The 12,757-nt window shown below is 39.3% G+C and overlaps 2 protein-coding genes across 8 annotated transcripts in view; one reads left to right on the forward strand and one right to left on the reverse strand.

The window, feature by feature from the left end:
• Csmd3 (CUB and Sushi multiple domains 3) overlaps positions 1-12,757 on the reverse strand; it is a 1,319,129-nt gene that overhangs the window by 1,023,227 nt on the left and 283,145 nt on the right. The gene's annotated exons all lie outside the window — the stretch shown is intronic.
• Positions 11,084-11,248, forward strand: Tmsb4xl1 ((thymosin beta 4, X-linked like 1). Its single transcript, XM_039080521.1, has one exon. The coding sequence runs from the start codon at positions 11,114-11,116 to the stop codon at positions 11,246-11,248; it is 135 nt and encodes a 44-aa protein (XP_038936449.1). The 5' UTR covers positions 11,084-11,113.

Consider the following 12,757-nt stretch of genomic DNA (forward strand, 5'->3'; position numbering starts at 1 on the left):
AAGCTGGATATCAACAACAGAAACAACAAAGAAAGACATTGCAATCTCATGGAAACTGAAGAAGCCTATGTTGAATGAAAAATTGGTCAAATTAGCAATAAACAAATATATCGAAGATGCTTTGTTTTTTCCACTGTATACTTTTGGCTTCTTTGTCAAAGATAAAATGTCCATAAGTGTGTGGTTTTATTTCTGGTTCTTCAATTCTATTCCATTGATCAACGTGTCTGTTTCTGTACCAATACCATGCAGGTTTAATCACTATTGCTTTGTAGTATAGCTTGAAGTTAGTGATGTTGAATCTCCCAAAAGTTCTTTTATTGTTAAAAATTGTTTTCACTATTCTGTGGGTTTTTTTCCAGATGAATTTCATAATTGCTCATTCCATGTCTTTGGAGAATAGTGTTGGGATTTTGATGGGGATTGTGCTGAATCTGTAAATTGCCTTTGGTAGGATGAGCATTTTTACTGTGTTAATTCTATGAATTCATGATCATGGGCTATCTCTACATTTCCTGAGATCTTCAATTTCTTTCTTGAGACACTTGAAGTTATTGTCATATAGATCTTTCACATGTTTGGTTAGAGTTACCCCAAGATATTTTATATTTTTGTGGCTATTGAGAAGGAAGCTACTTCTCTAATTTCTTTCTCAACCTCTTTATCGATTGTATAAAGGAAGGCTACGGATTTGAATTAGTTTTATTTTTATTAGATATTTTTATTTACATTTCAAATGTTCTTCCTTTTCCTGGTTTCTTGTCCATAAGGCCCTTATCCCACTCCCTCCTTTTCTTCCATAAAAGTGTTCCCTCTCCCAACCACTCCCTGTTCCCATCTACCCATCCTTATATTTCCCTACACTGGGGGATCCAGCCTTGGCAAGACCAAGAGCTTCTCCTCCCATTGGTGCACTACAAGGCCATCCTCTGCTACATATGCAGCTGGAGCCATGGGTCTATCCATGTGTAGTTTTTGAGTAGTGGTTTAGACCCTGGGAGCTCTGGTTGGTTGGTATTGTTGTTCTTATGGGTTTACAAACCCCTTCAGCTTCTTCAACCCTTTCTTTAAATCCTCCAAAGGGGACCCCATTAATTTATATCCATCCACTGAAGTTGTTTATCAGCTGGAGAACTTCCCTGGTAGAATTTTTGGGCTCGCTTATATACACTATCATATCATCTGCAAAGAGTGATACCTCTCCTTTTTCTTTGCCAATTTGTATTCCTTTGATCTCTTTTCATGTCTTATTGTTCTAGCTAGAAATCTAAGTGGTAGAGATGGGTAAGGTGGCCGTCCTTGTTTTGTCCCTGATTTCAATTGTACTGTTTTAAGTATCTCTCCATTTAACTTGATATTGGCTGTTAGTTGGCACTAAATTACTTTTATTATGTCTAGGTATGAACCTTGAATTCCTAATTTCTCCAATGCTTTGAACATGAAGGGGTGTTATATTTTGTCAAATGCTTTTTGAGCATCTAAGGAGATGATAATGTGTTTTTTTTCTTTGAATTTGTTTATATAGTAGATTATATTAATAGATTTTGGTATATTGAACCATCTTTGCATCTCTGGGAAGAAACCTACTTGATCAAGTTGAATGATGATTTTGTTCAAGATCCAGTGGCAGGCCCAAATTGAGATCCAGATCAAGCGGATACCCCAAGGCCTGACACTATTACTGAGGGTATGGAGTACTCACAAAAAGGGGGCCTATCCATACATATACAGCCACCCAATTAGACAAGATGGATGAAGCAAAGAAGTGCAGACCGACAGGAGCCGGATGTAGATCTCTCCTGAGAGACACAGCCAGAATACAGCAAATACAGAGGCGAATGCCAGCAGCAAACCACTGAACTGAGAATAGGTCCCCTATTGAAGGAATCAGAGAAAGAACTGGAAGAGCTTGAAGGGGCTCGAGACCCCAAAAGTACAACAATGCCAAGCAACCAGAGCTTCCAGGGACTAAGCCACTACCTAAAGACTATACATGGACTGACCCTGGACTCTGACCCCATAGGTAGCAATGAATATCCTAGTAAGAGCACCAGTGGAAGGGGAAGCACTGGGTCCTGCTAAGACTGAACCCCCAGTGAACTAGTCTATGGGGGGAGGGCGGCAATGGGGGGAGGGTTGGGAGGGGAACACCCATAAGGAAGGGGAGGGGGGAGGGGGATGTTTGCCCGGAAACCGGGAAAGGGAATAACACTCGAAATGTATATAAGAAATACTCAAGTTAAAAAAAAAAGGGGGGGGGCCTATCATGGCTGCCCTTCGAAAGGCCCCAAAAGCAGGTAGAACACATGAAGATATTTATACCCAACAAATGGACAGAAGATGCTAACTCCTGTAGTTGAATTAGGGAAAAACTGGACAAAGCTGAGTAGGAGAGCAACCCTGTAGGAGAATCAGCAGTCTCAACTAACCTGGACCCCTGGGATCTCTCAGACACTGGACCACCAACCAGGTAGCATACACTAGTTGATATGTGTCCCCCAGCATATACACAGCAGAGGACTGCCAGATCTGGACTTAATCAGAGAAGATACACCTAGCCCTCAAGAGACTGGAGGCCCCAGGTAGTGGGGATATGTGATAGGATGGGTGGAGACATCCTCATAGGGACTGGGGGAGGAAGTATGGGATGTGGAACAGTCAGAGGGTGAACCAGGAGGGGAATAAAATCTGGATCATCAAAAAGATTATGGTTTCTGGCTACGTCCAGAAATGAAATGAACCAATATCACAGCTCCCTGCACCCAAATCCTGTTGGGGAGAGAGCTGGACCCTCAGAAGTGTGGACACTCCTGAGAAGCCAGAGGAGACAAATATTTTCTGTTCACATTCCAGACCCAAGAGGAAATCACCTGCTGCCATCTGTGCCGCCTGACAAAGGAAACTAGGAGCAGTCAGGGGCAGGACGCTTCAGGTTTCTGCCTGCACCAAGAGTTGAAAGCCAGTCACCAGGAGCACCTACACATCTGAGAACAGAGCTCTCTGTTCCCATATCTAGATGAAAGAAAACAGGCCTACAGGAATGCTGACACACAGGCCTACAGGACGGCCAAGCCACTTTCATAGTCAGCAAGACATGCCAATACCAGAGACAACATGATAGTGAGAGGCAAGTGTAGGGACCTATTGAAAGGAAAATTATACAGATTTGAGGTTTAAAAATATGAAGTTAAAAGAATAAGTTTTAAATTCAGACTCAGGGCTAAACACTGTGAAAAGCAAGTCCAGGCAGCCCCGCCCTGCCGCTAGAACTAACAGACCATAAAAGGAAAGGAATGCAGAACAGACCAGGAGTACCGGATCTGACTCACAGGCCACCTGGCAGGAAGAGATAAGCCCCCAGCCCCCGAAATCCAGGATGCCCCAAACCTGCCAATGTGTGTAGCTATACCTTATTACCTCATCATGTGAAATAGCCAACCATATGTGAACATGTCTATGTGCCTCGTTTGAATCCACCAGTCCCCGTAACTATGCATCTGCTTCTGTACGCCCGCTTCTGCTTCCCCAATCCCTATAAAAGCCCCATGCTGGAGCTGCTGGGCGGCGCAAGTCCTCCGAAGAGACTGTGTGCCCGCAGGTACCTGTGTTTTCCAATAAACCCTCTTGCTGATTGCATCCGAGTGGACTCGGCTCGGTCATTGGGCGCTTGGGACTCCTCCTGAGGGAAAGGTCCTCTCCGGGGGTCTTTCACTATACAACAGAAACCAAGAATACTTGGCATCATCAGAGCCCAGTTCTTCAACCAAATAAAATACTGGATATCTAAATACACCAGAAAGCAAGATTTGGATTTAAAATCACATTTTATGATGGTGATGATGATAATGATGGAGGACTTTAAGAACATAAATAACTTCCTTAAAGAAATACAGAACAGCACAAGAAAACAAATAGAGAACCTTAAAGAGGAACACAAAACTACCTTAAAGAATCCCATAAAGAATTACAGGAAAATACAACCAAACAGGTGAAGGAAATAGACAAAAGCATCCAGTATTTAAAAATGGAAATAGAAACAATAAAAAAGCACAAAGGGCAACAACCCTGGAGATAGAAAACCTAGGTAAGGTATCAGGAGTGATAAATGCAAGTATCACCAACAGAATACAAGAAAGAATCTCAGAAGCAGAAGATACCACAGAAAACATCGACACAACCATCAAAGATGATATAAAATGCAAAAAGATCCTAGCACAAAACATCCAGGAAATCCAGGACACAAATGAGAAGATCAAACCTAAGGATAATAAGTATAGAAGTGAGTGAATACTCACAAATTAAAGGGCCAGTAAATATCTGAAACAAAATTGTAGAAGAAAACTTCCCTATGCTAAAGAAAAAGATGCCCATAAACATACAAGAAGCCTACAGAACTCCAAATAGATTGGACCAGAAAAGAAATTCCTCCTATTCATGATAGTCAAAAGACCAAATATACAAAACAAGGAAAGAATTTTAAAAGCAGTAAGGAAAAAAGGTCAATTAACATATAAAGGCAGACCTATCAGAATTACACCAGACTTCTCACCAGAGACTATGAAAGTCAGAAGATCCTGGGCAGATGTCATACAGGTTCTAAGAGAACACAAATGCCAGCCAAGGCTACTACATCCAGCAAAATTCTCAACTGGTATAGTTGGAGAAACTAAGATATTCCATGGCAAAACCAAATTTACACAATATCTTTCTACAAATTCAGACCTACAAAGGATAATAGATGGAAAACTCCAACACAAGGAGGGAAACTACACCCTAGAAAAAGCAAGAAAATAATCTCCTTGCAACGACATCAATAGAAGAGAGACACACAGACATAATTCCAACTCTACAAAAAAAAGTAACAGGAAGCAACAATCACTATTCATTAATGCCTCTTAATATCAATGGACTCAATTCCCCAATAAAAAGACATAGACTAACAGATTGGAAACCTAAAGAGGACCCAGCATTTTGCTACGTACAAGAAACATACTTTACTGACAAAGACAGACACTACCTCAGAGTAAAAGATTGGAAAACAAATTTCCAAGCAAATGGTCCAAAGAAGCAGGCTGAAGTTGCCATTTTAATATTGAGTAAATTTGACCTTCAAAAAAAGTTATCAAAAAAGACAAGGAAGGTCACTTCATATTTATCAAAAAAAAAAAAATCCACCAAGATGAACTGGCAACGCTAAATACTCCAAATAAAAGGGCACCTATATTCATAAAAGAGACCTTACTCTAACTCAAAGCACACATTGCACCTCTCACAATAATAGTAGGAGATGTCAACACTCCACTGTCATCAATGGTCATATCATGGAAACAGAAATTAAACAGTGACATTGAGAAACTAACAGAAGTCATAAGCCAAATGGACTTAACAGAAATTTGTAGAATATTTCATCCTAAAACAAAAGAATATACCTTCTTCTCAGCACTTCACAGTGCCTTCTCCAAAATTGACCATTGGTAGGTCACAAAACAGGCCTCAACAGATATAAGAAGATTGAAATAATACCGTGCATCCTATCAGTTCACCACGGACTAAGGCTGGTCTTCAATAACAATGACAACAACAAAAACAGAAAGTCCATATATATATATATATGGAAGTTGAATAATGCTCTAAAAATGATAACTTGACCAAAGAAGAAATAAGGAAAGAAATTAAAGACATTTTAGAATTTAATGAAAATTAAGGTACAACGTACCCAAACTTATGGGACACAATGAAAGCAATGGTAAGAGGAAAAATCATAGCTCTGAGTGCCCCCAAAGAGAAACAAGAGAGGTCATAAATTAGGAGCTTGACAGTAAACCTAAAATCTCTAGAACAAAAAGAAGCAAACACAACCAAGAGGAGTAGAAGGTAGAAAATAATCAAACTCAGGGCTGAAACCAACTGAGTAGAAACAAAAAGGACTATATAAACAATCAACAAAACCAGGAGCTCTTTTTTTGTGAAAATCAACAAAATAGATAAACCCTTAGCCACCCTAACCAGAGGGCACAGAGAGTGTGCCCAAATTAACAAAATCAGAAAGGAAAAGGGAGACAGAATCTGAGGAAATTAAAGAAATCATCATTAGATCTTACTACAAAAGCCTATATTCAACAAAGCTGGAAAATCTGGAGGAAATAGATAATATCTAGACAAATACCAGGTCCCAAAGTTAACTCAGAATCAGACAAACCATCTAAGCATCCCCATAACTCTTAAAGAATTTAAAGGAGCTATTAAAGGTCCCCCAATCAAAAAGAGCCCAGGACAAAATGGGTTTTAGTGTAGAATTTTATCAAACTTCATAGAAGATCTCATACCAATACTGTACAAAAAATTCCACAAAGAAACAAACAGAGCACTACAAAATTTCTTTTCTGAAGCCACAATTATGCTAATACCTAACCCACACAAAGGTACAACAGAGAAAGAGAACTTCAGACCATTTTCCCTTATGAATATCTACACAAAAATCTCAATAAAATTCTTGAAAACTGAATCCAAGAACACATCAAAACGATCATCCATCATGATCAAGTAGGTTTCATTCAAGGGATTCAGGGATGGTTTAATATATGAAAATCCATCAATGTAATCCACTATATAAACAAACTCAAAGAAAAAAGCCACACAATTTCATTAGATGCTGAGAAAGCATTTGACAAAATTCAACACCCCTTCATGATAAAAGTCCTGGAAAGAATAGGAATTCAAGGCCCATTCCTAAACATAGTAAAAGCCATATACAGCAAACCAGTTGCTAACATTAAACTAAATGGAGAGAAACTTGAAGCAATCCCACTAAAATCAGGGACTAGACAAGGCTGCCCACTCTCTCCCTACCTATTCAATATAGTTCTTGAAGTTCTAGCCAGAGCAATCAGACAACAAAAGGAGGTCAAGGGGATACAGATCGGAAAAGAAGAAGTCAAAATATCACTATTTGCAGATGATATGATAGTATATTTAAGTGATCCCAAAAGTTCCACCAGAGAACTACTAAGCCTGATAACTTTAGCTAAGTGGCTGGGTATAAAATTAACTCAAACAAATCAGTAGCCATCCTCTACTCAAAGGATAAACAGACTGAGAAAGAAATTAAGGAAACGACACCCTTTACAATAGTTTCAAATAATATAAAATACCTTGGTGTGACTCTAACCAATCAAGTGATAGATCTGTGTGAAAAGAACTTCAAGTCTCTGAAGAAAGAAATTAAGACGATCTCGAAGACGGAAAGGCCTCCAGTGCTCATGGATTAGCAGGATTAATACAGTAAAAATGTCCATTTTTGCCAAAAGTAATCTATAGATTCAATGTAAATATAAATTTCAATGACCATATAAATTCCAACTCTACTCTTCATAGAGTTAAAAAGAGCAATTTGCAAATTCATCTGGAATAACAAAAAAGGATAGCAAAAACTATACTCAACAACAAAAGAACTTCTTGGGGAATCACCATCCCTCAGTCAGTATCACAGAGCAACAGTGATTAAAAAGAACTGTATGGTATTGGTACAGAGACAGGCAGGTAGATCAGTGGGATAGAATTGAAGAGCCAGAAATGAACCCACACAACTATGGTCACTTGATTTTTGACAAAGGAGCCAAAACCATCCAATAGAAAAAAAAGACAGCATTTTCAACAAATGCTGCTGGTTCAAAGGAGGTCAGCATGTAGAAGAATGCAAATCAATGCATTCTTATTGTCCTGTACAAAGCTTTTAAGTCTAAGTGGATCAAGAACCTCCACATCAAGCCAGATACACTCAAACTAATAGAAGAAAAAGTGGGAAGAGTCTCGATCACATGGGCACTGGGGAAAATTTCCTGAACAAAACACCAATGGCTTATGCTCTAAGATCAAGAATCAGCAAATGGGACCCCATAAAACTTCAAAGCTTCTGTAAAACAGAGGGCACTTTCATTAGGACAAAACATCAACCAACATATTTGGAAAAGATTTTTAACAATCCTACATCTGAAAGAGGACTAACATCCAAAATATACAAAGACTCACAAAGTTAGACTCCAGAGAGCTGAATAACCCTATTAAAAAGTGGGGTATAGAGTCAAACAAAGAATTTACAGCTGAGGAATGCTGAATGACTGAGAAGCACCTAAAAAAAAATGTGTAAGGGGTTGGGGATTTGGCTCAGTGGTAGAGCACTTGCCTAGCAAGCGCAAGTGCCTGAGTTCGGTCCCCAGCTCTGAAAAAAAAAAATGTGCAACATCCTTAGTCACCAGGGAAATGCAAATCAAAACAATCCTGAGATTCCACCTCACACCAGTCAGAATGGCTAAGATAAAAAACTTAGGTAACAACAGAGGCTGGTGAGGATGAGGATGTGGAGAAAGAGGAACACTCCTCCATTGTTGGTGGGTTTGCAAACTGGCAAACCACTCTGGAAATCAGTCTGGAGGTTCCTCAGAAAATTGTACATTGCACTAACTGAGGACGCAGCTATGCCACTCCTGGGAAGTCATTAAATGTCTCACAACAGAAAAAAAAAGTGCCCAGGGCCAGATAGTTTTGGTGGAGATTTCTACAAGATTTTGAAGGAAGTATTATAGCCAATTCCCCTCAAATTTTTCAGAAAATTAGAAACAGAAGGAACATCACACAATTCATTCTGTTAGGACAAAGTAAACTGGTACCAAAACCTCAAAAAGATCCAATCTAGTTACTCTAGAGAGTAACTTTCCTAATGAACAGAGATTCAAAAATACTCAATAGATATCTTCCAACAAAATCCAAGAACATGTAATAAGATTGCTCAACATGAACAAGGAGGATTTATCCCAGAGAAGCACAGATGATTCAATACACAAAAATCAGTAAATAGTATTTATAAAAATTACTAAAAGTTATAATAATATGATTATCGGGGCTGGGGATTTAGCTCAGTGGTAGAGCGTTGCCTAGCAAGCGCAAGGCCCTGGGTTCGGTCCCCAGCTCCGAAAAAACAAAAAAAAAAAAAAAAAGAAAGAAAAAAGAAAAAATAATATGATTATCTCACTAAATGTAAAAAAAAGCAAAAATAAAAACAAGGCTTTTGATGAAGTTCTACATCCCTTCATGATAAATATACTAGATAAACATTACAAAGGCAGACTGCAGTAAACACAATGTAGGCACCAACTTAAATTGAGAGAAATTCCAATCAATTCCACTAAATTCAGGAACAAGACAATATTCAACTTGTCCATATTTATTTCATATAGTACTTGAAGCTTTAGCTAGAGTAATAGAACAACTGAAGGAGTTCAAGCTGATATAAATTTTAGAGGAAGACATCAATGCATTTCACAGGTGTACTCCTCCTATGCCGATAAACACTTTCAGCATCGTAGCTACATGCAAAGGTAACTCACAAAGATCAGGAGCCTGTCTATATCCAAATGACAAACAGACTGAAAGAAAATCCAAGAAAACACCTTTCATAATAGCTTCAAATAACATAAAGATATATTGTGTTAAATCTAACCAAGCAAGGGTAAGACTTGTGTGATAATCATTTTAAGTGTTTGATACATTAAAGAAGATACCAGAAGGTGGAAATACCTCCAGTGCTCATGGATTGTTAAAATGAACATGGTAAAAGTGGTCATCCTACCTAATGCAATCTACATATTTGGTCCAATCCCCATCAACATTCCTACACATTTCTTCACAGATATTAAAAGGACAATACTAAACATCTCCTGGAAACACATGCACGTGTGTGCACACACAGACACACACACAGACACACACACAGATACACACACAGAACACACACACACAAAACACACACATAGACACACAAAACACACACATAGACACACAAAACACACACATAGACACACACAGACATAGAAAAATATATATGGTGGAAAAAATTCCTGAACAATGAAGAATTACCTTTACCATTGCTAACCTCAAGAAATAGTACAAAGCTGTAGTAATAAAATCACCATGGACAAAAATAGACAAATTTATAAGGAGAATAAATTTGAAGATACAGCTATAAATCAACACACCCATAGGTACCTAATTTTTGATAGAGAACCCAGAAATGTACAGTGGAAAAAATAGTGCTGGTTAAATTGAATGGCTACATCTAGAAGCATTCAAATAGATCCACATCTACAAAATGCATAAAATTCAAAGGCAAATGGGTGTAAAACAACTATACATAAACCTAGGTACACATAACCTGATAGAGAGAAGAGAACGAGGATATCCCTGAACTCATTGAACCAGTAGACTTCATGAACTACAATTTGGTTGGGCACCGTCATTCCACACCAGCATACCTTGGTACAGCAAACAACACCAGTCTTTATAAAGGCTGGACCCAGGTGCCAGAGAGCCAGCATGTATCTGTGAACTCTAGCCTCTCAGCTATGACTGTGAGTCTGTGCAGTACCGGCAGTAGATATAAAATTAATAAATAGTACTTTATGAAACTGAGAAGCTTCTGTATATTAAGGGACACAGTTATTTGGACAAAGTAGCAGCCTACAGAATGCGAAAAGATTCTTACTAAGTCAACATCTAATAGATGGCTAATATTCAATATAAAGACATTAAGAGACTTGATTTCCAAAAACCAAACACACTAATTTAAATATATAGGACAGATGTAGACAGAGCATTCTCAATAGAGGAATCTCAAGTGGCCAAGAAATACTTAAAGCAATATTGAACATCCTGAGCCATCAGAGAAATTCAAACCCAAACTACTTTGAGATTCCTTCTTACACCTGTCAAAATGATCAATAATATAGGTGACAGCTCCTTATTGCAAGGATGTGGAGAAAGAGGAACACTCCTCCATTGCTGGTGAAAGTGCAAACTTGTGCAGCCCCTAGGTGGGAAGTTATCTACTTCAAGATTAAGGTATATGAATCTTGGGCATATAGCCAAGAAAAGCTTCATCATGCTACAGGGACTCTTGCTCAACCATTATTTTCTCTATTCCTAAGAGTCAGAAACGGGAAACAACCTAGAGATCCCTCAACTGAAGAATGAATAGAGAAAACGTAATACATTGGCCGAGATCTGTGAGCAGATCAGACTCTTCTTGTTCACACATCTTGCTTGGCTCCTTCTGGAAACCATGTCTGACAAACTAGATATGGCTCAGACTGAGAAAATAAATATGTCAAAATTGAAAAAGGCAGAAATGAGTAAGAAAAATTATCTGCATTCAAAAGAAATGATTGAACAAGAAAAGCAAGCTGGTGGATCATAGGGAGGCTAAGGCTGCCAATACGCACTGCACATTCTACAGTCATTTACACGTAAATAGGTTGATGAAAAAATCAGAACTACCAATGAGGAAGACCTCTCCTGCTTCTCCTGCCTCTCCTGCTTCTCCTGCCTCTCCTGCCTCTCCTGCCTCTCCTGCCTCTCCTACTTCTCCTGCCTCCCCTGTCTCTACTGCCTGCTCTGCCTCTCCTACTTCTCCTGCCTCCCCTGTCTCTACTGCCTGCTCTGCCTCTCCTACTTCTCCTGCCTCCCCTGTCTCTACTGCCTGCTCTGCCTCTTCTGCTTCTCCTGCCTCCCCTGTCTCTCCTGCCTCCCCTGCCTCCCCTGCCTCTCCTGCCTCTCCTGCCTCTCCTACTTCTCCTGCCTCCCCTGTCTCTACTGTCTGCTCTGCCTCTTCTGTTTCTCCTGCCTCCCCTCTCTACTGCCTGCTCTGCCTCTCCTACTTCTCCTGCCTCCCCTGTCTCTACTGCCTGCTCTGCCTCTTCTGCTTCTCCTGCCTCCCCTGTCTCTCCTGCCTCTCCTGCCTCTCCTGCCTCTCCTGCCTCTCCTGTCTCTCCTGCCTCTCCTGCCTCCCCTGTCTCTCCTGCCTGCTCTGCCTCTCCTGCCTCTCCTACTTCTCCTGCCTCCCCTGTCTCTACTGCCTGCTCTGCCTCTCCTGCTTCTCCCTCTCATCTACAGGTCTGTCTGCCAAGGTGGGAAAAGAACTCTCATGTTGGTGACAGAAAAAAATCTGTATGGGAGGGGGTGAAATAGGGAATAAAATTCAAGATGTGTCCAAGGTATCCTAGAGAATATAAAATTAAGTTAAATAAGAGTGTCAATGTTATTGTTGTTAAAACGATTTTCATGATTGAAATACATGTTTTTTTATTTTAATTAGATTTTAATGGAAGAAAATCATATACATGATTTAAAAGAAATCACATAATATTAGATTAGTAACAAAAATCAACAAAGCCTTGCTTTTCCTCTACCTATCATCATTTTTTTTTCTCTAGAAATAATCATGTCATTATACATACATCTTTTTCAGCTTCCAGCCTCCCAATGTTACACCATTATTTCTTGTTAAGTAAAAAATACAGTAAGGGGGCTGGAGAGATGGCTCAGCGGTTAAGAGCACCGACTGCTCTTCCCGAGGTCCTGAGTTCAATTCCCAGCAACCACATGGTGGCTCACAACCATCTGTAATGAGATCTGATGCCCTCTTCTGGGGTGTCTGAAGACAGCTACACTGTACTCATATAAATAAAATAAAATCTTAAAAAAAAAAATACAGTAAGGTACAGTATTACTCACATAAAATATCAAAGCATAATTTTTGATTATTTTATTTGTCTTGGGTTTTCTAATTGTTTTAATTTCAAAACAAAATACAATTACTAACTCACTCCAGACTCGTAAAAATCTCTAGCATACATTGACGTACACCAAATATTTGTTCCGTCTCAGATATTGAGAACATGCCATCTTTGGATATTTATTGCTTAGG

Source organism: Rattus norvegicus, chromosome 7 (assembly GCF_036323735.1).
Source record: "Rattus norvegicus strain BN/NHsdMcwi chromosome 7, GRCr8, whole genome shotgun sequence".
Classification (NCBI taxonomy): Eukaryota; Metazoa; Chordata; class Mammalia; order Rodentia; family Muridae; genus Rattus; species Rattus norvegicus.

What these genes read in the sequence shown, in the direction of transcription:
- Tmsb4xl1 (XM_039080521.1), top strand. Translation starts at nt 11,114, where the DNA reads ATGTCTGACAAACTAGATATGGCTCAGACTGAGAAAATAAATATGTCA.